This window comes from Phodopus roborovskii, unplaced genomic scaffold (assembly GCF_943737965.1).
Source record: "Phodopus roborovskii unplaced genomic scaffold, PHOROB, whole genome shotgun sequence".
Lineage (NCBI taxonomy): Eukaryota > Metazoa > Chordata > Mammalia > Rodentia > Cricetidae > Phodopus > Phodopus roborovskii.
Window position 1 is genome coordinate 31,274,757 of NW_026126571.1, and position 24,701 is coordinate 31,299,457.

Sequence of the window (24,701 nt, forward strand, 5' to 3'; positions counted from 1 at the left end):
CTGAGACCTCAAAGCCCACCTCCTAATGACACACCTACTCCGACACAGACATACTTCCTAATAGTGTATTCCCCATGGGCCTATGGTGGCTATCTTTATTCAAATCACCACAATGTCCTGAAAGATGTAGAGATTAAAAATCGAATATTGAGCATATCTCTTTAAAGTAAACTTTGATGATGGAGTTTTGACCCTAGTTCATCATCAGAGGTCCTATGAGGAGAGGCTGTGAAGCAAGAATGGGATAATCCTGCTCTGCTCAGCCTTTTCTGGTTTCCCAGTTGGGTCCTCAAGTCCAGGTATCTAGACAGTATGAAACTGCTGGGGTCATGGAAGTCTTTCGCAGGTGCAATTTTGACTAGAGCCTTGGCTAGCCCTCCCCCTGCTGCTATAAAGCAGCACACAGGGGAGAGATGGAAGGGTTATTTCTGTCCCTGTGGGGCTCTGGGGTAAGACACTTCACACAGGCTTGTAGGTCCCATTGTAGCTGAAAGGAGGAGACATCAAGCAGGCTGTGTTGTCAGGAATCCAGTGCTGGACATAGTTGGGGCCTTTGCCCTGTGACCTCACTATCACAGTGTCTCTAGATGCCAGGGATGGGTCCTCTGGGAAGAAGTTGAAGGGCCAGATAAAGAAGCCCACAGAATTCCCAGGTGTGGCTGTGTTGGGGACATCCTCTGAGTGGGGGATGTGCAGGAATCCTACTGTCACCCAGGCCACCAAATCCTGTGGGAGAGAGAAAGGTTTCAGTGGGCAGGGCAGGGCAGGGCTGAGTACCAGCCGTCGGAGGGCAGTTTGGCTTGTGTCTTGAAAGATGTCTCTATAAGTTTCTGAGTCTCTGTCCCATTAGAGAGGTGGATGGGTCTAACTTACCACGTACTAGAAAAACCACACTTCTAGGACCACAAGACCTGAGATGGGCAGGGATGGGGTTGGGGTCAGTACCTCCTGTTCAATGTTCTCATTGTTCTGGAGGAACTCCTCGAAGACCACGGGGGGATCCCAGGGGTCATTCTGGTTATAGATGCTGCTGCTGCAACGCTCAGACTCCCGATACTTTGTCACAGCTAGGGGGTACCTGCAGAAAAGACACGTCAAGTGGCTCTGGCCATTAAGGCTGCCGTTCCGCCCTTCCAGGGACATCTTCAGGGTCAAAGATGGGGAAATTGTTGCTTTTACAGAATGGGAGACTTCAAGAATGTCCATCAGCATGCAAGGGCCAGGATTCCTGGGAGCACCACCCCACCCACCTTCCCCAAGTGCCTGAGAACGCATACCCACAAGCATGCACAGACTCAGAGTCTGGAGGACAGAAGCACCATCAGGCACACACAATCATTGAAGAGAACTCCTGGCCCTCCTTGGGTCTCCTCACCTGGCCCAAGTGACAGCCTGCTCTTCCTGCCAGCCTGGTGGCAGCACCTGTTCAGTCATAGAGTGGATCTGCAGGCGGTAGCTGCGCCTGTGGCCCCAACGGTTCTTTTGGGGGCTGCTAAAGAGAAGGTACTTGGGCAGAGTCTGTCCAAAGCGGAATGCAGCCTGGCGCTCCCGGGAGTACTGAGTCTGCTGGAGTGTGGGCTGGACCAGGTAGTGACTTGGGCTCCAGGGGTTGGTGATGTTTTCCAGCTTTGTCTTCAGTGTCTGGAAGCTGTTCTTTGTGCCTGGGGAGCATGAGAGGCAATGGGGGGGTGACACTCAAATACTGGAAGAGAAACCTCACTGTTCATAAAATGTGCATCCCAGACCACATCCAGAACAGCAGTAAAGAAGATGCAGAGCCAAGGACAAGCACTGGCATAGTGGTAGGGCACCAAGGTGATGGCAGTGACAAAGGAAATTAAGCCAGAGGAGTTAGAGACAGTTCACAGGCCAGTCATGGCACGTGGTGCATGCACATGATACCTTGCAGATCACTGGAGAGCTATTCCTTCTGTCTGGCTTCTGTGCTCTAAACCTTGGCCCAGAGGCAGCCATATTTGTACAGGACTGTCAGTGTACAATCGGTCAGAAGTCAAGGGGGGGGGGCAAATATGTGGAAGCCATTCAACTGGTCTCTGTGGCCTTGCCCTGCGCTCAAATCTGACATTAGACGTGGAGCCACCATTTATCCATGAAACACACTGAGCAGCCCCAGATGGCACTGGGCCCCATTTCAAAGTACTAGGATTCAGAATCTGTTACCCACCCTGATACATACGTCTTCCTCACTCCATGTATACCAACCCACTCAGCTCACCACACATACAGGTCACCCTAGGGCACTGTTCACTGCCTCCATTTGTCAGGGTCACATGCTGCTTTATATTGCTAGGAAGCAGACAGAAATAAAAACCCTGATGTGACTCAGAGTCTCAACCCACCCCTTGTGCAGTGAATCTATCCATAAGAAGCAGCCGAGTGACTGAGAGGGTCTGGTACTGAGTCCTACCTGTCACATCCAGGTCAACACGGTAATGCACTAGGTGAGTGTGGATGTTGCCAAGCAGGTGGGTTTGTAGGCGAGTGCCATGGCGCAGTCCCTCAGGGGTATAGAAGGTTGCATGGACATATCCAGTGGCATGCATCTTGCTTTCCATTACACCATTAGGGTAGAAGATAAAATCCCAGATATAATCATAATTGTAGACTGTTGATGTTGTCCGAAGAACCAGCACATACCCCTTCAAACCCGCATAGAAGTTGAAGCCACCTTTAAAGTTAGAGTTAAAGTGGCGCCTAAGGGGGACTCCTGTGGGCATCTCAAAAAGGCAGAGAGCACGTGGATAATGGACAGGGCCATCACTGTCATAATAGTGGTAGGCGTCCAGGAAAGTAGCAGTCTCTGGACAGTCAATGCCAGGGGCCAACTCATGGGTGACACTGCCCAGACCCCAGCCAACATCAATATATTTAGTTTGCATGCCTGCTGGTGTGTGTCCACCATACAGTGCCACGGCCTCTTGCACACTGATCTCATAGGCGATACGCTCACCTCCAAAGAGCACATTAAAGATCTGCAGCCCAGAAGAGGATCTTAGCCGATAAGAGAAGCTCCAGCCTCCATAGAGCACAGTGTTGCCCTCCAACTTGTATCGGGAGCCACTGGGCTGTACAACGTGGGGGCCAGCCACAGTGATGGGCGTGGGGAATTCCCCTCGGGGCATATAAGAAGAGAAGAGTGGGGACTGCTCTGTGCCATCAGGCGGTGGGTCCTCAAGGACCACCGTGTCCACTTCTCCATCTGTGTATTTCTGAGCCAGTTCCTCTGGGCTGTTGTAGAACTTGCCATTATACCAGACCTGCTCCACTTTCCAGTCCTGGACATCTGTGCTTCGGTGATCCACAAGGATCTCCAGACCCATGGGGTGCAGGAAGTAGCCTTCCACGAAGCGCTGTATGATTATCCAGCTTCTACGCTGACCAGACTCCACACCTCGAGGGGCCACATCGGTAAAAGTCAAGCACCGGGCATCACAGTCCAGGAATGAGAAGCCAGTGGTATGAAGGAAAAACTGATGCAGAGGTGCGAGGGCTCTCTTCAGGGTGCGATGGAGGAGGTCATACTCTGCCGTGGAGATGGGTCTGGATGACCAAGACAGATGGTGCCCTGGCCTGGGGGACAGTTCTCGAATGTAGTATGGCGATGGCAGGGGCCCTACAGCAAACTCGGTGACATTGGGATGCTCCTGGGCACCAAAGAAAATGATGGCCCTGGCTTCCCGGATAGGTCTTTTTCTTCCTTTATCCAGAAATTTCAACACATGCTTCTTTTTGGGCAGTAGCATCTCAATGAGAAACACAGAGTTCTTGGCCAAAGTCACATTCTTGGATGGCTGGAGCCCCAGCTCCTTCCTGTTCATCAGGAAGCTGTGCACAGCCTTTATCTCCTGGGTGCTCAGATCTGCAAACACCTTAGCTTTGTCATGAGGAGGCCTCATAGCAGGTTCTGTGCCTGCCGTCTGAAGCACCAACATGATAGCTCCCCAGGTGAAGGCCAGGCTCACTTTTGCTAGTCTCATGGTTCTGGAACACAGCAATAGGGAGGGGAGAACTTGAGTATTACCCTTAATCTACTGAGCCCCTCACAGCACCTTGTCCCTCAGCCCTGACACTTCCCTACCTACTAGCTTTCTCCTGTCAATCAAACTGTAGGCAGAGATGTGGTCTCTGGGTCCCCACTCACGGCTCCTAATGCTGTCCAGTCCTCTGTGCATGCATACACTGGTTTCTTCTCTCTTTTGTTTACCTCTTATAGTCGTGTGGGCTTTACTGTCTACGCACATTCCCATATTTGATCCATTCTGGCAGTTTATTTCAAAAGAAGAACATTTTCCCCAGACAGGGACATGAGTCACAACAGCTGGAGAATTGAATCTCCACCATCACCAAGGTTTGTATCTTGGTGTAGCAGAGAGTCATACTCATTGCAAAACAACTACATTTTATGAAATCATTCATGTGGGTACGTGTGTTTGTATCTGTTTAAGGGTGAGTGTGTGTGTGTGTGGGTATGCTATGTATTCAGGCATATGTAGGGGGAAAATCAACTTTGAGTCTTTTCCTTTCATTCTCCACTTGTTTTGGTAAGGCAAATTCCCTGACTTTGACATGGAAATTGCTGATTTCACTAGGCTGTCCTCTGGCAACTGCAGGAATCTTGTGTTTCTACCTCCCCGGCATTGGAATCACAAGCTTGTGCCATCTTTCCTGGAATTTCATGTGTGTTATGGGGATCAAACTCAGGTTCTTGCACTTGCAGGGCAACTCCTATCATCTGACTCATCTCCCCAACAATAAAAACAATAAAATCCATTTTAGGGGCCACTGTTTGAAATAAAGTGTAGATGTTCAAAGTGTAGGCCCTTGGGTGGTAAATAACATCATAAGGACACATTACTTAAATTCTCCATGGCCTCCACTGTGAAATGGAAATGAAAACAGCATCGTGTCCCACTCTAGACTTGTCCACAAAAGCAAATCACATGTTGAGTAAAGAGTTTGGAACAAATGTGGTCTTCCAGGAATACCTGGGAAGCTAGCTAATCTTCTTCTTTAAACTGACCCCTGATGATGTAGCCTGGACCACAGTACACTGCGAAACACTGCAGACTATGTGGGGAGCACAGGGACAGCCCTGCTCACTTTCTCAGGCCCCTCCTTGGGGATAGGGGATAGAGATAGGACATTCTTCTTCCTTTTTTTTTGGGAGGCCATAGGCAGGATTTTTACCCTCAAAACCTGTCCCCAAGCCACAGGAAAATATTGTGTATGCATGCAGGACAGGGTCTCTGGGATGCTTAAGTCTATCTCTCTGAACTCCCTTGTGCTTGGAGTGAGGCAGGCTGTCTGATGTTCAGAGTTCTCAGGAGACCTCTGCCCCTGCACACATGTTAGATTCTGTCATTGTCACGAGTTCTGATTTCCCAGATTCTAACCTGACCTCAGTACTGCTGGACCTCAGTGGGAAGCCCCTCCCAGTGACATTTCTCAACAGAAGAGTTGCTTTATGTCTGTCACTGACACTAGAAGGCTCAGGCAGAACTTGGAGTCCTTTTCAGACAGTCCCCTGGCATCTTGCTGGACTACTCAATCCCAGACTTCAGTTTTGAATGTTTCAGCTTCATAGCCGCCTTGGACAGGAAGTATAGAGCACTGCTCCATGTCTCCTGCCATATCTCTCAGCCTCCTCTGCTATCAGCACCCGCCAGCATGTTCCATGTGTAACAAACAAGCCACAGAGACACCCATTTATACCCAGAGGATCCTGACATGTGTAATTACAGGCACCTGCCACCATGGTGTCAGGTAATAGTTTCATCGCTACCCACTCCCCAGATTCTCCAAGCTCTCCACATCCTCCCCCCCACCCCCGCAGTCCACCCTCTACCCACCACTGATCTTTTACTGTCTTTCCAGAAGGTGGGGCTGGGATCTTAATGTAGGCATTATGTGTTCCTAGTGTTTTCATGCCTGTTATGGCCGGCCTCCCTCTTTACATTTTCTCTTCAAATGTGGTTTTGCTTTAGCAGGTAGGAAGGAGATGCAGAAGACATCTAGACTCCTCTCTTCTGAGATCACATGGGCAGTAGAGCCATAGAGGCAAAGGAAAACTTGGCAGCCACTGGCCCTTCTGGTTTCAAATGGGAGGAGCGCCAGACCTCTGCAAGCCACCCCTTACAGGGCCCTCTTCTCTCCCCGCAGAGTTGCCTGCAGTGGCCTTCTGCAGCCCATTCTAGGCGCTTGAGCTTTCTGTATCTCCTCCCTCTGTGTCTTCCTGTCCCCTGCCCCTCACACTGCCTTGTCACCTTGCTCCTGCCCCTTCCATGCTGACCTGTTTGGTGTCTCATCAGAATCCACCTGTGTGCTCTGCTCCGTCGCTCCCCAGGTCCCAGACTTTGTTCCTGGCCACTGACCCCACAAGCCTTCTTGAAGATATCGGACCCCGCCCCACAGGGAGGGACAGGGTGAGGTATGGGTCAGCCTAGCTGGGGACCAATAGCCCATGGGGTTCCTTCCTGGAAGGGTGCTGGAGTGATGCTGGCTGCAGTAAGGTGTCCTTGGGCTGTCTTCCCTGTGATTTCCTCTTTCATAGTACCACCTTAGGCAAGAGTTTTCCTTAACTTTCTCTGTTACAGCTGCAGAATGTCTTAATTTGTTAACAAGTGTCAAGTTCAGATATGAGAGAAAAACTGTGGGGAAACTTACTAGTCAGTTCCCTTTTCCAACTTTGTTATTTAATATATATCCCCCCAAAATTTAATACATTTTAATTAAAATAGTTACATAGCTTTGCCCCTCCTCTTTTCTCCCTCTAAGTAACTTCCAGGTATCCTCCCGCCAAACCCTCTCATCTTCCCCCAATTCCCAAACTGATAGTCTCTTCTTCTTTGATTATTATGGTTGCATGCATATATATATATATATATATATATGTGTGTGTGTGTGTGTGTGTGTGTGTGTGTGTGTGTGTGTGTGTGTGGTATTTATGCACAAATAAATAAATGCACCTTGCTGAGTCCAATTTTATTATTTATGTGTGTGTGGTTTCAGGGCTGACCATTTTGTACTGGATAGCCAATAAGGGGGCCTTACCACTGGGAGAGGCTACTTTTCCCTCTCCCAGCAATTGTTCTCTGTCTAGGAGTGGGACCCTGTGAAATCCCCCATTTCACATTAGTATGTCTATTAATTGCCATCGTTCTGGCCTTGTTTATGCAGCCATTTCTACGACTGACTGTTTCATAGCAGGCTTCCTGGTTTTCTGGCTCTTAGAATCTTTCTGCCCCATTTTCCATGATGTTCTCTGAGCTTTAGATGTAGTAGCTGTGGTGCTGATGCATCTGTTGGGGCTGGGCTCCCCAGAATCTATTAATCTCTGCATTGTGTCTAGTTGTGGCTTCCTCTGATGGTTTGCATTTCTGTATAGAGAAGCTTCTGGCCAGTTCTTAGCTGGACACAGACCCCAACAAAGTAGGGCTGATAAAGACAGTCGCCCACAGCAAAACAAATAAACAAACAAAGCAACAGAGGAACAGATGTATATATATAGAAATTTGAATCAGAGAGGGAGCCAGTTGAAAGAGAGCAAAACTGTGGAGTTAAGCCCATAGAAGGGACATTTTCACCATGCTGGGATCCTGGCAATATTCAGAAAGGACAGAGGATACAGCTCTGGGGCTGTTGTTTTATGTAGGTGATGTGGGCCTTGCCATTCTCCTGCTACCGCTTACCTTGCAAGTCATTTCAGGATCTATTGGCAACTAGATAAGGGAGAAATCATTCAACTCAAGATTCTAGGACTTTGAGTGGGAATAGTTTTAATGACAACAATGATGATGGACAGTGAAAATGAAAGTTTCATTTCTGCTGCTTGGAAATAGTTCATTGTTGTCAATTACTGTCTTCTCACTTTCTAGAACACTGAAGGCTATTCCACTTACCCAACTGCATCGTTAAACTATTCCCCCCCATTCCCACATCCCACCTCTTACTAGGCTCTGTTGACCATTATTCTACTGTCTAATGTTGTAAAGTTAGGGTCTCTCTCATTATGTAGTCTTGGCTGTCTTGGAACTTGCTATATAGACCAAGCTGGCCTCAGACTCAGAAACATGCCTATTTCTGCTTCCCAAGGTCTGAGATTAAAGACATGTGCCACCACACCTAGCTCTAGTCTCCACTTTTATGAGATCAATGATTGACTTTGGAATTCCACACATAAGTGAGAACACAAAGAATTTGTATTTCTGTGCCTGGATTATTTCAGTTAGTGTAATATCTTTCAGTTCCAGTGATGGAAATTGTCAACACAAACGACAAATATCTAAGATGAAAGCCATACCAAATTTCCTGATCATTACATATTGCAGCCATGTATTTAAATATCACCTTTTATTTCATAATGCTTACAGTTACTGTGTGCCAAATCAGATAAAAATATCAACAATACCAATGAAACATATAGAACAGAAAAACGTGAAGTATTAACAAGTGTTAGGGTGAAATCTAAACCCTTACGTATGTAAGGTGATAATGTAAAATGAGGCAGTTACATTGGAAAACATGAATAGCATGGGCTTTCCATATGACCTGGAAATTCTACTGCTAGATAAGTACTCAAGACAAAAACATATGTTCATGCAGATATGCACACAAAAATGTTCACAACAGTATTAGTCACAGTTGCCCAAAGGCAGAAGGAACTCAGACGTTTAACAGCTGATAAACAGTTATACATCCACAGACAGGAAGAGATCCTGATATGTGCTACAGCACTGCTAGACATTTAAATCACTGTGTTAAATGAAAGAAGACATCTACAAAAGGTCAGAGAGTAGATGATTCTATTTACAGGAAGTGTCCAGAGAAGCCATCATCTCCAGAAGAAATGGGATCTGTAAAGTAGATTACAAGTGTTTTGGTTGCTGAGGGCTGGGGATGGAGTTGAAAGATGGGATGAAATATGATAATTGTGGGTTATTCTTTTTGTGCTGAGAGCAATGTTCTAAAATTGCTGATGGCTGCATGTATCTGTCATATATTACAATCTGCTTGTTTGCACTCATTGAAAGAGTGAATTGCATATACAATTTCTCCAATAGATCAGGGTTTTAAAAACATGAGTGGACGACTTTCTAGAATACAAAAGGAATGCTTGCAAATCAGTCAGAGATAGTATGGATTCCTGGGCAAAGAATCTAAAATGCAACTTAAAAGAGAGGAAATCAAAAGGGCTCAAGAGTAAATGTAGTATCCATTTGGAAAAACCCAAAGCATTAAATAATGCTACCTAGGCTAACACCCAGCAGTGACAGCAACTGGACAGCTGGAAGATGTATGGGAAAGATCAGCCTCTGGTGCAGTGGAAGGGCGGAGTTGGTAAAGTTGTGCTGAACTGCAGTCAGCAGGATGCAGAGAGGAACTTAAGATAATGGGAGAAAGCAGGCTGAATGATGACACATTAAAATATAAAGAAATGCACACAAAGTCACTGGACATATTTTAAAGAACCAAAATACATTCAGTAGAGTGGTTCCCTGAATGCTGTGTGAACACACATCTATTCATCCCCAGATAGGACACCAACAGTAGACCAAAGACATGATTCCACCTAAGTTTAGACTGGTGAGCAGATAGATGAGTTCATCAGGGTTACTTGAAGGAACATGAGTAACTCAAAGGGAACTCACGAAAGTCACATTTGTGGGCCTCCGTGCCTGATGGATCAGAAGCTCCACTAGAAGGGGTTTCTTTCTCCCCGGCAGTTACTTCGTGTTTAACTCTGGGGAAGGAAGGTTCTTGTAACTCTCTGAACTTTCTGAGCCTTGCATGGCTTGTTATAGGTCTTAGGAGCCTCTCTCCTCCTTCCAGTAGGGAATGCTTCAATTAGGAGGAAAGAGCTAAACATTTTTCCACATTTTTTTAAATATTTTTCTTACATTTTCCCACTCCTTCTGACATGTTTCCTGGTCTTGGGGATGGCAGGCAATATAAAGGTCTGATTATTTTCTTCTCTTTATGGTTGAGCATTGAACTTTATACCACAGTGAGAGTTTCTTATTTTCAACACCCTGGCCATTTATTAATATCTGCTGTAACCACCACACATTGCCAAAAAAAAAAAAAACTTTCTCTTAATGACTGAATTGATAATCTATGGGCATAGATAAAAGTTTTTAGACAGCAATTTCCTAGGCATATCCCATCTGTTTAATAAAGCTATATATAGAGGAGGTCTCTCCACTGGAGCCTTTGACATTCAGATTTACAGATCTTTGCTCTGGACGACAGTGCCAAATGTGGCTGCTTCCTGCATAGTGGACCTTAAATCCAATAGGGAAGCATTTGTTTGTGCCCACAGTGTTGTGCCCCTATTGCACCAGCAGGCATACATTGTTTGGCATGTTGGTGTTACAGCATGGAGGGTCTATAGCTGAGCAGAACTGTTGGTAATTCTTCTCTTCCCTGTAACTTTCACAGTGCCTTCTGGGATATGAAATCCAGCCATGGGGAAGAGCATGCAGCTCAGTCCCAGACTGGTTCTCTATGCCCTGTAGCAAAAGCATGTGATCTTCAGCAATGGGACTTATCTAGACGTGGAATACAATCAGTAGTGGTGGCAAACACCTGTGTGGTGTGGGGCCTTGGAATTTTCCCAGCTCTTCATTCTTAGGGAGGTAGACTAGTCTTGGCACTAGTATCTTCACTCAGTCACTTCAAGGGGTTCTGGGAGTGCCCCTTCACACCCACACCTTTGTTCAAACTCCTTAACTGATGTTTTTTGTGTCTCTTCAGAGCTTTTCCAACTCCGTATGACCCTCAAGGGTTAGCAGTATATAATGAAATTTCACAGAGAGTGGGAAGGATCTTGGAAGGCCCACTGCTGTCCATTCCGAGAAAGAAATGCCAGTCGTTCTCAGATGGTTAAAAGGCTACTAAAAAGAAATGTCAGGAAGGTCCAACACAGCACAGCATGATCTCATCACCTCTATCAGTCATTTAATCAAAAGAACAATAACCGCATGGATGAGAGAAACCACCTCTGTGGCCTCCATAACCTATAGTCATTTCCCATGAGCCATCTGTCCTCTTCTGGGGAGGATGTGAATGCTACTGCTCCCATGGCTGCTGCCACTGACTTTTTGATGCTGACAGGCTTTGGTCAGGGCTATGGACATCACATTTCTATTGATACAAGTGCCCTGGGATGGGAGAATGCTTTCTTGAAGAGGGAAAACATACACAGCATTTCTGGGGGGGTGTCACTGTGTATCCCTAGGATAAGTTCAGTCTTTTTCACCTGCACCAGCTGTCATTTGCTCCTTCCAGTTGAGCTGTTGCTCAGGCTTTAAAGCTTCCAGAGGCTCACAAGTACTGGAGTTGGCTTCCTGACAATATTTTCTCTAGGAACTCTGGTTCCATAAAAATGCTGCTGCATTTGCTGAGAGTGAGCCATATAGACCTCTTTGTCTACTTGTTCTTCCTTCACCCCTTTTGATTGGTCTAACATTTTATGGACATGGTTTATATGTTGATTTAAGCCATTCAGACCTGCCCCTCCCATCTCATCAAGATCACGACTCACCCTTGGGCTTAGCAGCACCTCTAAAACTCTCTAATAGTCTCTGCTTAACCAACTCTGTTTATTAGCTTTTCTGTGGACATGTTCCTAACTAGGGACATCAAATACCATGTCTTGCATGCCACTTCCCTCAATGATGATTGTTTTTTTTCTTTCTTTTCTTCTAATCCCCAGTTTTGACAAGGACCTCGCCCAATCTTAACAAGGGCCCCTGATCTCTCATATGAGAGCCCATCAGGGTCTGAGTTCCCTTGGTATTAAGTCCAGTGATAGTCTGTGTCTCAAGGAGGATGGATATATATTTTACTGTCTCTGCTCCCACAGCCCTCAAACAGACCCTGTCTGCCACACACATTCCAAAGCTTCATAAGCTTGACCATAGAAGGCTCTTTAATTCCCCATTTAGAAGTTCTCCCCAATTTAAGCAGTCAAGATGCAGAGTGTTACCTGGTTATCATAGTTACCATACTGGACCATTATTTAGATCTCTGATTATGGAGTTCTCTTGTGTACTAACTGTTGTACCAAAAGGGCATCTTTCATCACTTTTACTCATCTTTCTTCCTCCTCATTGTCTGATTATTTCCAGAAATTCTAAGTTTTGGAGTTCTAGAAATGGATCTAATCTGTACTTTCTTCCCTTGCATCCTACTAGCCGTAAGAAATAATAAGCCCACACCTCTATGTCCTCCTTCCTCTTTCCCACTTTTCCTGACAAACTAGAAGCTGAAGTGGAGCTGAGCCCCCATATGGCATTTTTGTTTTGTAATTCCTCCCTTACACAAGCAAGCCTTTTCTGGGAAGACAGCCAAGTCTCAGTTGCACATCTTTTTACCCACATCAAAGACCATGCCACAGCTGTCACAGCCAGATTACGGTCCTGTCCCAAATGTGCCACTTTTAAGAATGATGTTTAAGTTTACCAGCTTATTTGAGGATGTTCCCTACTTGCATATCAAACCTTACTCATCAAGGAGACATGTCTCCACACAACATAAGGGAAGACAGCTTCCTTAGGGGTACTAAGGATACTCCACTCTCAGACAGCTTAGTGTTGCTGCCCGTCCTGTCACTCATCACCAGGAGCATGCCACTGCCATTACAGCAAGGAGACATGCCATCCTATTACCACAGGAGAAAGGTAGCCATGCTGGGATTGTCCCTGCAGATACCCACTCTCCGATCCATCAACCTTCATTACATGCCTCACCATCCTCACCATGCAAAAACTCTTCCTAGACTCATTTTTGGTCTGGCAGTGTCAGTTCAGTCAATAGCTATGCTATGTGACTTTTCTTGGGGAGACACTAGCAAATATTACACAATGACAGACCAAAGGAACAATTCTACCCTACTCTACCTTGGAGGATCAATGGTGTTATTGAGATTCTATACAGTGACAGAGGTGAGGGGTTACTTACAGAGGCATGGTCCCTCCAAAGACAGTCACATCACTGTAAGACTATTCAAGCATGGATGTTGGTTCACCAGAGCTACATACCTAGGAGCTCCCTGCCTAACACGCTGCTTCTCCACTGGAGACAATGTCTTTGGGAAATCACTCACTGTTAACAGAAGCTTGGCAGGGGCTTGAGAATCCTGTAACTTTTTGTGCTTCCTGGGCCTTGTAAGTTTCCTCAGATTTTTAAGTCCTCCTCTAGGATAGATTGTTAAGTTTTGAGAAAAGAGCTGCACAATATTGGCAGAGACTGGAGTGCCTATTACCAGGTAGCATAGAATAAGCATGGTGGGAGTCAGAGGTGCTCTGTAAGCTTTGGGAGGAGATTCCCTTGTAAACTTCCAATTTGTCTTATATACATTGAATTACGAGATGATCTTTTATGACTGGTTGCTTTCATTTTAATAATGGTTTTAAGGTTAATCCATGTACATATGCATGCATATGCAGGTACATACATAAGAAAGATAAGCTCTTGGAAGACAGCTCAGCCAACAAGACACTTGTATGATAAGACCTGAGTTCAGATCCCTCAAATCCACATGAAAAGTGAGGTCTGGTGGTGCACATTTATAATCCTGGTGATGGCAAGATGGGAGATAGAGACAGGCAGATCCCTGCAGCTCACTGGCTAGCTTAGCCCACTTGGAGAAGTTCCAGACTAATGAGAGATCCTGCCTCAAACAAAAGGTGCAGAGTGCTGAGGAATAACATCTAAGATCATCTTTTGACCTCCACACACATGCACAAACATGTGAATGCATATACCCATACACGGGCATCCCTACACATACACTATTACATACTTGTATACACATACATACACACAAGTACCTTCATGCACATACACTGGTATCTCCATTACATACATATGTACATATACACACAAAGGTAAGGTGGGCCTCTGAGGTCATTGTTAGATCAGCTCTGTAGCAGATGTCCATAAATAATAGATGCCAGAGAAGAAAGGATGAGTGACTGCTGGTCATCAAACTGGAGTCCGGATGGCCTTGAGAGCAGGAACATTACCAGTCTCACTCCTGCAGCATTGGGAGAAAGGAGAGGACAATGAATGGTTCTGCGTGCATACAGAGATCTGGGATAGTGAGGTTTTGTCTTTACTAAAAGGGGCACATAGAGCAATGTTATAAGAAGGCCTAGAATAAATGTAATAGGAGTGATAGTAGGTGCAGGACTGGCATTTCCCTCCAGTCTACAAACGCTTGAGCCTCAGGACTGTCATGTTAGCCTTCTTGGGATGTTGCTACAAAGTGCCAAAAACTAGAGCATAAATAGCAAAATTGGATTCTCTGGCAGCTCTGGAGGCGGAATCTTGAAATCAGAGTAATGACAAGACTACATTTCCTCTCCAAGGGCCAGGTTCTTCCCACCTCTGCCAGCTTTGGGAGCTGGCAGTTTCCTGGTGCCATCTCTTAGACCTTGGCTTACAGATGCATTATTCTGGTCTCTGCTCCCGTCCTTACTGGTGTTCTGCCCTGAATCTCTGTTTTTTTCTAACGGGCTAGGGGCAGTAGCTATTCACTGGAACATTGCCCATTTTCCTCCATCTTAAATAATCATCTGTGATGATCCTATTTCATAATAGACTCACATTCTGGAGCACATGGTGTGAAGATGCACATGCAACCTCACAGCCCTCTTCTCCCACCTCATCGTAAGGAGCCCAGAGCGGAATGGGTGAGTAACCTCCTGGGTCTGTGCTCTGGTGTGGATTGTCGGGGCTCTGAGGATCTGCTTCAGGTATGACGGGGATGAGGAGGAGGAGAAGGGCTCTTCAGACAAGGAGCGGGTGGTGGAGCCACACAGCTGACATGAGTGCTGTGTCCTTAGGACATGATGTGAGGTATGTCATTGTGCTGGGGAGATGGGGATGAGCTCCTGGGAGATGAGATCAGAGGGGCTTAAGGAAACCCAGTGGAGACTTAGAGGAGGACAAGCCTTTGGGAGAGTGCCCTTTTAAAGACAGCGGCAAGTGGACAAAAAAGCTAAGCAACCCCATCCTTTAGACTGCGAGTGTGGCCCATGGAGGCTTTGAGTTTATGGCAATTTTCTAGCCTTAGATTCCAGTGTTGGCTTACCTCATGCCCCGCTGGGGCCACTGACCTTGATGTAAGTTTAATGAATGTGGTGGTTGGGGGAAATGAGGTGTAACTTCTGAGAACTCAGGCTCTTCTCCTGGGCTCACCATGCTGCATGGCCAGCTATTGGGCTTTTCTTATTGTTGAGAACTTCAGCTCTGGAGGCATAGTCCTTTTCTCCTGCAGTTAATGATTGATGACAATTACAGATAACATTTGGGCAAAGATTGCAAGCCCTTGCCCTTCATCTTCTCAGCTGCCTGCCTTTCTTAAAGGGACAGAACCAAGGGACTTAGGGACAGACTGCTGCCATCTGGGAGTTCAGGAAATTGACACCATGTGTGAAATGGGATTGGAGTGCTTGGTCAGTTGATGATGTAAAAACTGACTTCGAAGATCAAAGCTTCAGGAGAGACTTAAATGCCAGGCCCGTAGGGGATGAGGACCTGCCTCTTGATCTGTTCCATGTGATGACAGTCCCCAAATGAGATTTATTTAAAAATTTATCTGAAAATACAGAATTTCTTCTAAAGTTTACTGTGATTCCCAAATAGGGAGGGATATGACACAGAGTTAAGTGTATAAATAAGTAGTGAAAAAACTGATCCAGAGGCTGGAGAGATGGTTCAGTGATTAAAAGTACTGAGTGCTCTTTCAGAGGATCCAGGTTCAATTCCCAGTAACCACATAGTGATTAGCAACCATCTGTAACTACTCTTCCAGAATATCCAACACCCTTGTCTGGCTTCTGTAGACTCTGCACACAAGCCACATAGACACATGTGCAGGCAAAACATCCTCACACATACAATTTTAATTTTATTTTTTAAAAGAGGGATCTATAAAGGGGACTACTGTCTTCTGATTGCTCTTTATATTTCAAAGTGTGCCCAGTATCCCAAAATTACAGAAGCTAAAATTAAAACCCATCCCTCTCACTTCAAACTTTGTGGAACTGACTTTGCTTTTAGTCAGTGCCTGAGAGGCCAGAGCCAAAGGAGAAAAAAGGCTTTTACCATGCAATCAGCCAGAACCCAAAGGGCTTTAAGAACCTTCTTAAAAGACCCTTTCATTCACATTGCATCACCGAATCTCTAGCTAAGGGATCATGAGAGTCCAGGGTTGGACTCTTACCAGTGTAGTCTGAAGAGGAGAGGGGAGTGTCCTCAACACATCAAACAGAGGTCACACGTTCAGTGAGACCCTGACCATTTCTGAAAACTAACACAACTGAAGGATGAAAATACTAAAGATGCCAAAGGGCTCCTTGAATGTTCTAAGAAGCCTTGGTAGACTTGACTGGTAGAGAAGAAGCTGGTCAGGCTCAGGCCACCTTTTAGACACCTATTCAATACTCAGAAGGAAAGCAGAGCCAAAGAGTGGCCCAACTGGTAATAATAAAAAGCAGAGGGAAGTAATCTAAACCTAAAAGGGGCTGTGAGCAGGGCTGTTATCTGAGAAAGACACCAGTGGGTATGTGTTCAGGAAGAAATCCACCCCCACACCTGCCAAAGGCATATCTGTAGTGTTGAAACCTGCAGCCATAACACTCCCCAGTTCCCACTATCTTTTCTGAGCATGAATCCTTCAATCTGTCTTAGCTTAGTGCCTTTCTGTTGTTTTTATGTGTACTCAATCACACCCTGATGTCTGTCTTCAAGGTAAAACAGCAATGTAAACATTCTAGCCACCAAATGTTATTTCACCACAAACTGACTTTCTGTGACCCAGTGCAGACTTTCTAATTGGTTGTCTGAAACCAGTCACTTTAAAGAAAAGACCAGATCCTGGGTCCTGGGCCCTGAATAAAAACTCTGGTAGGTTCAAGTCAAGTTGATGTTCACAAATGGTTTCCAACCAATCTCAGTCTGTCTTGTTCTATCAGGCAGAAAAGCATTTCTACATCCAAGGATAGGTTAAGGCCAGTGTCATATGTGTACTGATAGTAGCCAAAGGAGATTAGAGAATTGGCCCTTTCTTCTCTTTAGGATTAAGGGAAACCCGGGCTAAAGAGATGGTTCATTGATTAAAAGCACTTGCTGTTCTTCCGTAAGACCGGGGTTCAGTTCTGATACTCACTTGGCTCATGATCACCACCTATATCACTCCAGTCCAGGAACATATATAGTGAACAGACATATATGTAGATAAAACACCCTTACACATAAAATAAATCAATTCAAAAATGATTAAGGAGGAAGAACTCTCTGATAGGGAATGACATAGACGGGGACAACAGGGGATTGCATAGACGGACAGGGGGAATGTGTGGACGGGGGGAATGTGTGGACAGGGGGAATGTGTGGACGGGGGAATGTGTGGACGGGGGGAATGTGTGGATGGGGGGAATGTGTGGACAGGGGGAATGTGTGGACAGGGGGAATGTGTGGACGGGGGAATGTGTGGACGGGGGGAATGTGTGGACGGGGGAATGTGTGGACGGGGGAATGTGTGGATGGGGGGAATATGTGGACAGGGGGAATGTGTGGACAGGGGAATGTGTGGACAGGGGAATGTGTGGACGGGGGGAATATGTGGACAGGGGGAATGTGTGGACAGGGGGAATGTGTGGACGGGGGAATGTGTGGACGGGGGGAATGTGTGGACGGGGGAATATGTGGACAGGGGGAATGTGTGGACAGGGGGAATGTGTGGACGGGGGATGGCATAGACAGGGGATGGCATAGACAGGGGATGGCATAGACAGGGGATGGCATAGACAGGGATCCTTATTGGATAACAAACAGATTCTCAAGCCCATATAGTCTGTAAAGTGAAAATGTGTCTCTTTTCTCCATTGTCAGCTATGCAGGGAGTGACCCTGTCCTTCTCCCTTCCTACACTCTACTTTTGTCGCAGGGACAAAGGGTGCATCATGGGTAGGAAGACACTATGGGTCCACAGATCAACAGGACACTGATTTATACCTTATATGAGAAAAAAATTCTGTTGAGTCGTAGGATGACTCTTAGAATATGCCACTTTCATTAGCAGCATAAGATTGGCAGACCCTGGGCTACTCCAGAAACCCCACAGAAGGGCCTGTTCTTTCTGGTTCTTTCCAGTGATTTGGGGTGGATGGCCCTCTCAGTGTCTCTCCCAAAGCTGTCCTCATTTTTCTTCCACATACCTTCCCCATATCCCCTCCCCATATTTCTTCCTCATCTCCTTTCCTCTCATACCTGTATGGGAAAAGGCTTCTGTGTGGACGTTTGCTTGCGAACTCACTCTGTGTGCATACCAATTTCCATTTCTATTAGTATTTCTAACTGGGCCTCAGAAGGCAGCTGACTTGATAGGAAGCCACACTGCAGTCAACAACTCGCACCTGAAAAGCACAGGAGAGAGGCTGGGAGATGGCTCAATCGGCAAAGTGCTTGCAGGACAAGCGTGGGACCTCAGTGTGGATCCCCAATGAGCGGGCATGGTGATACATTCCTATAACCCCAGCTCTGGGGAGGCAGAGATGGGCCAGCCAGTCTAGCTAATGGGTGAGCTCCAGGTCTCAAAAATGTAAGACAGAGAATGAGCAAAGAAGACATTCTACATTGACTCCTGGCCTCCATATGCATATGTTCGCGCATGGACATGTGCATGTGCACACACACACACACACTGCAAGAGAGCATGCATGACCCTGGGGTTCCTCACCACCACAGTGCCCTAGGAGCTACTTCTCCAGCATAGGGCTTTCTCATATTTTGCCAAATGGTATATAAACAGCAAGAAAAACAAAACAAAACAAAACTAAACTAAAACCTAACACCACTACATATTATTTACTTAAACAAAGAGATGGATGGGAATTAGCTCAGATGAAAAGTCAACCCTATGACCCTTCAGGCTGGGTGGGGGCAGGCTTGGATCACATCTTGAGTGGCAATTACTAGTTTGATGGGGAATGTTATTCTGTATATATGTTTGTCTTATTGGTTGATGAATAAAATACTGATTGGCCAGGCATGAAATGATGTAGCATGGTAGATACTGCCACTAGCTGACCATAGAGATCTGGAGGTCTGTACAGACAGGCAGGAAATGACTTGGCAGAATCAGAATATAAGCAGGGACAAACAGAAAATTGCTCTTTTCTCTGAAGAGATGTAGCCGGCATTTCCAGTAAGCCAAGACCACATGGAAATACTTAGATTGATAGAAATGAGTTAATATTTAAGACAGAGCTAGCCAATAAGAAGCTCTAGACATTGGTCAACAGCTTTATAATTAATAGAGTGTCTCTCTGAGTTATTGGGGGCTGATGCGGCAGTGGGACCAGGCTGGTGAGAAAGTGCTCATTACACTAGTTTCTTCCTTTTTCTTGTTTGGTTTTGTTTTGCAAAACAGGGTTTCTCTGTGTAGCATTGGAGCCTGTCCTGGAACTTGCTCTGTAGACCAGGCTGGCCTCGAACTCACAGAGATCCACCTGACCCTGCCTCCGGAGTGCTGGGATTAAAGGTGTGCACCACCAATGCCCAGTCTACTAGTTTCTTATTTTAAGCTGCCAAAATCAGGTAGAAAATCACATCCTAATCACTGGTGGAATCTCCTAAAGCGGAGACCCTTCTCCTACTCAGTGGCCCCAATGGGAGGTGGTTCTGGTCACCCCACGAAGGAGACAGGAGCCCTTGCAGGGACAAAAAATGAATAGGTTCTTGAGCCCCTGACCCCTACTCTGTAAACATTAATATGCCCCCTTTCTTCTCTTGTTGAAAGTACATAGAATGTGCCCACCCAGTATCCCTGACTCCTTATCCCACTTACCACAGGGATAAAATCTGCCATGTGCAGAGTAACGTCAAAAATGAAATGGGCTACTGATATATGTCTTATATGAGCAAAAGTATCTTGAAGCACAAGGAAGTAACTGTTTTAAAAGGCCATTTTCACGAGCAGTGGAAAATTACAGAACCCTGGAGATCCAGGGGTGATATGTCAGTACAGAAGAATGCAAGAGGGATTTGTCTTTTCTCCTATCTAGGTCCCCAGCTGATTGGATAGAGAGAGCTTACAGGCAGGCCTTCGCCATTCAGTCCACTGATGCATGTGCCAGCTCTCTGAAACACCTTCATAGACACACCCAGAAACAGTCGTTATAAATTCTCCTGGTCTTCCTTGCTTGCTGGCTGACCTCTTCATAGCAAAGAAATGACCCTGGAAGGGAGCCTGGTGAGATGTTTGTGCAACACAGAAGGGACATATATGAGAACAAAATCCCTTATTGGAGGAAGAAGAGGTGCATTAACTAGACCCTGCAACTCCTGAGGGAAAAGCCTAATGTGGCAAGATCTCATCATCCAGTCATCACCTGACATAAGAAGAAAATGCAAAAAATTACATACGGAAGCCAGGCCATCTAAATAAGTTAGTATATTTTGCCTCCACTGTCTTTAACAATCAGGACTTAGAGGAGAGAAGGGCAGAACAAACCAAGGGGCAAATAAGAGCTGATAAAATGGCAGCTGTAGATGGAGATGCCCTGGGTAGAGACCTCTAGGTCCAGAGAAGCCTGGAGGGGTTTGCTCTAAATTCAGGATGGGCAAAGACTGCACCGAGTCTCAGCTGACACCCTGTCCTCTCTACCAAGAAACTGGGCTGGGCACCTGGCATTGGAGAATTGGCTGTCCCAGGCCTTGGAGCAGATATCTAGAACTCTGATGGTCATGGAAGTCATGGATGATTAGGGAGGCCTGAAGAGATCCCCGTTGTCCTAGCTGGAGAATATCATCATCACCTTAGAACTCTGGCAATTATGGGGATTCATCATCTTATAGATACAATGGCAGCTTATTCAATTTTACCCATATTTGCAGGTCAACCATCCTCTCAGCCCACGTTTGTTACTGAGGGGAAAGGTCATGTTGATGCAATTCATATCACTAAACAGTGATTAATGCCAAGGGCCATCAAGAGATGGTAGTGAGAACTCTGAGGACAACAGAACAATTGACCAGTGTAGGAGTCTCTGTGACCTTAACAGGATGCGGAGAGACAAGCCATGGGAAGCAAGAAGATAGTTCAGTTCAATACTACTCAGGAGCTGGTGTTGGTTCAAACTTTGGGAGTCCAAGTGGTTTGTTTTAGGCATATTTAAACACAACACAGTTTGGTGAAAACTATGCTGGCAGTAATTAACTCAATCCTGCGTGCACAGGAAGCATGTATATATTTCCTAAAGGAAAAAAGGAAGCTAAATGCAGATCAGACTTGACTACACAGAAAGCTTTGGAAAGTCCATGAAGATAGGTTCTACAGACTGACAGAGAAAAATACACCCACAATAAGAGTCTGGGGGAGGGCTCAGTGCTGGACAATCTCCAGTTGCACAAATAGTGCAAAGGCCACCAGGCTAGTAAGCACACGTGCTTCAGCTTTCTGGGTGGATAATAGGTATTGCATCTCTTCCCTTGAAGGCTTTTTATGGTAGCAGATGGGGAATCACTGTGAAGCAATGTACCATGCTTGTCCCATATGTCTGGCTAACAACCAGGGACCAAAACCTCCTCCAGTTTGCAGAGTATCAGTGACATCTTTCTTGTTTGCAGGAGGGGAAAGATGGAACAACTTGTCCTTCACCTTCAGAGGCTATCTTGTTGTTGTCATAGTCCATACCACTGGACTGGAGACATTTCACTGAAGTTTTAGTTGGATTCATGAGACATGTAAGTGTTTTACTAATGAGACCAGGATGGATGCTACTTCATACTCACCACGTCCAGCCAGCATCATGTTATCAATATAATGAATCAGTAACATGTTGTGAAAGCAGAAGATAACCAGATCCCTGTGGACCAAATTGTGACATCAATTTGGACAAGTTTAGACAAGTGATATATCTACAAGGTTCAATGGTAGAAGTATATCTGCTTTTGCCAACTGAAATTAAACTGGTTCTGGTGGACACTGTGGGTAGAGATGATGGAAAGGGTACTTGTCAGATCCATAGATGCATAAGCAAGTATCTGGGGTGTGTTAATCTGCTCAGACAATGAAACAGCATCTGATACAGCAGCTGAAATTGGAGTCACTACTTAGTTAAATGTACCACTGCCAGACTCTGGAATTCATCAGTCTGTCTTTTGTACAAGTCAATAGAGAACTGTATGGAGATGTGGCATGAGTCATCACCTGTGTGTTTTTAACTCCTTGATGGTGATACTGACATCTAAAATCTTATCAAGAATGTGTCTCCCTTTTGGAGGATGCTATAAAGACTTTCTGGCCTTTTCCACAACAGCCCTTACTCCATAGCCCAGAGAACCAGTAAGAGGATTCTGTCAACTGCTAAGGAAGTCTATTCTGGTTATTCATTCCATCACTGGAGAAGTCCCTGGACCCATTTTCCCAATGTGAGTCTGCTTAGCTGAAACTTCATGGATCACCTTACCTTCCTAAAGCTCTACACTGGCTGGGGTCTCATGGATTCAGTGTTGGTCCAGAATCAGTGCTTCCCTAAAAATCTCATTATTTCTTTGTCCCCAAATGCACAGTTACACAAAACCCAGGAGAGAGTTTAGCAATATAAATGCTTAGTGTGTGGGACCATCATTCTTTGGGTTCTGATAAACCACTGATTCTGCTTCTTTGATTTGAGATACATCATTGTTCAACTGATGTGAAAGTGTTCTGCTTGTCCAGATTGAACATGAACCCAGTAGACATTTTATCTGTTTTTCCTCTAGGAACACTACATTCAGCCCAATGCCAGGGGTCTCCACAATTGAGCATGCTCTGATTGTTGCCTTGTCTTTGATATCTATTTCAGTAATCATGTCCTCTGTGCCTTTGGTTCAGGAGTGTCTCCACTTGGTCTCTATCATCCTCAGGTCAAATTACTCTCATTTTATTTCCAACTGAGTGGCAGAGGTTCTAACAGTAAGGTCTGGCCAATATAGAAGAGTGCTCACAGAGCTTTTCAAGTGCTACAGCTCTGCTTAAAACCTATTGTTCAAAGTATTGGTCAAAAGCATGCCTCTGAACTCTTCCAGTATGTTGGAAGAGCCAATGTGACTACTCCATGGTGGCATTGCATTTTCCCTTGAATCCTTTCTATGCTAGCCCACGATGAGACCTTTCTCAGACTGGGCCAACTTTTGGTCCATATTTTAGCCAACCAGCCAAACTGTTAGCCTCATTCTAACTCCCTGATCTACAAATATTCTATCTTGGGAAGAATATCAATAATTTCAGCCAGACCCACAGTCATCTTCCTTCCACAAGTATTTCTTACCTTTACATTGACAGGCCTGTTCCATGGGTTTGTGTTTGTATAAATTAAAAAACTCAGTTCTTTTGGACTAGAACACATCTCCTTTTGAGTCAGACTTTGTGTCTCCTCTTTAGAGGCCATGGACTTAAGCTTGTAGGCCTAGAAGCAAAGTGGGGTGGTGAGACCAGATCCTAGAGAGATTCAGCATTGTCTTCCATGGTAACTACCCTGTGGAAGCCATTAATATTTCCAAGGCAAAGCAGGCGTAGCCCCCTAGACACTGGTAGAAAGGCTAATACCACTATATCAGGAGGTTACTACTGATTGGATGTGAGAAATGGGGACAGAGAAACCGTTTCCAGTTATAAGTAAGACTTAACAGAACTCAGAAGTTCTGTCTCTAGCTTCTCCGGATCTTTACACATAGCCCCATCTGAACTTGCAAGGCCTCAGTTTTCTCAGCCAGTGACCTCACCTACACAGACGATATTCTTAGAAGTTGAGCATTCAGCATTCACTGTAACTCAGTAAACTACATAATGGACATGCCCTTGATTTTCAGAACTCTCAGTCTGTGTTGGTAAGGAGGATTTAGCTCAGGGCACACCTAGAAACTTCCGGGGTGTTTATGCTTAGCTGAAGGTAGAAGATAATTCTTGCTCCTTCCCCCACCCCCCCATCTGTCCTGAGATGCTGGGAGCAGCCAATGTTGCTATTGTCCCTGGTTTTCTACCAATGTTCATGGACATCTTAAACTTCTTCTCATCCTATAAGTGATAGAGTAGGAACACCCAGGACAATTACTTTGCATATATTTGCAAACACACCATGGGCTATTAGTGCCACCTCATTTAGAAGTGAAGTCCTCCAGTCCACTGGCAGAGGTGAGTCTGGGACCAGTTCAGGCTGAATCCCCCTCCCCCACATCCTTCCCTGGAAACTTGCTGGGTTAGTGCTGCATCTCGCTCCCCACTATATCCTGGCCCTGGATAGTACAGTCCTAGTCCTCTGTTCTATACACCACCCAGAGACTGTCCTCCCCCCTACCCTTTGTTCTATGGGGGCCTTATCCTCCACTGCTCCACTGCTCTGGGTGAGCACTGGGCCAGATTGCAGGTCCAGCAACCCCTCCACCTCCGCTGAACTTCCGGAGTCTGCTCTGAGCACACTGGACCCACCTATCCATGTGGAACCACCCCGAGGCCACACCTACCCAATCTTTGGACCCCATCACTGGACCTCTGCCAGAGGAGAGACCCCCCCAAGAGAACCTGGATCATCCAGAGTTATAGACATTGAACTCCTGACCCACCTACACCCACCAGGAGAGTAGGGTAGAGAAAGAGACTCCATCAGCATCCACTGGAAAAAGGGACG

At 45.8% G+C, this 24,701-nt stretch overlaps 1 protein-coding gene across 1 annotated transcript; it reads right to left on the reverse strand.

The window, feature by feature from the left end:
* Window positions 1-449: 449 nt before the first annotated feature.
* On the reverse strand, window positions 450-3,998 carry LOC127235671 (amiloride-sensitive amine oxidase [copper-containing]). The gene is made up of 4 exons (XM_051203021.1): window positions 2,429-3,998; window positions 1,376-1,661; window positions 946-1,078; window positions 450-726 (listed from the first exon to the last, which is right to left on the reverse strand). Exons 1-4 carry the CDS (start codon window positions 3,996-3,998, stop codon window positions 460-462), a joined length of 2,256 nt encoding a protein of 751 aa, XP_051058978.1. The 3' UTR covers window positions 450-459.
* Between the last annotated feature and the right edge of the window lie 20,703 nt (window positions 3,999-24,701).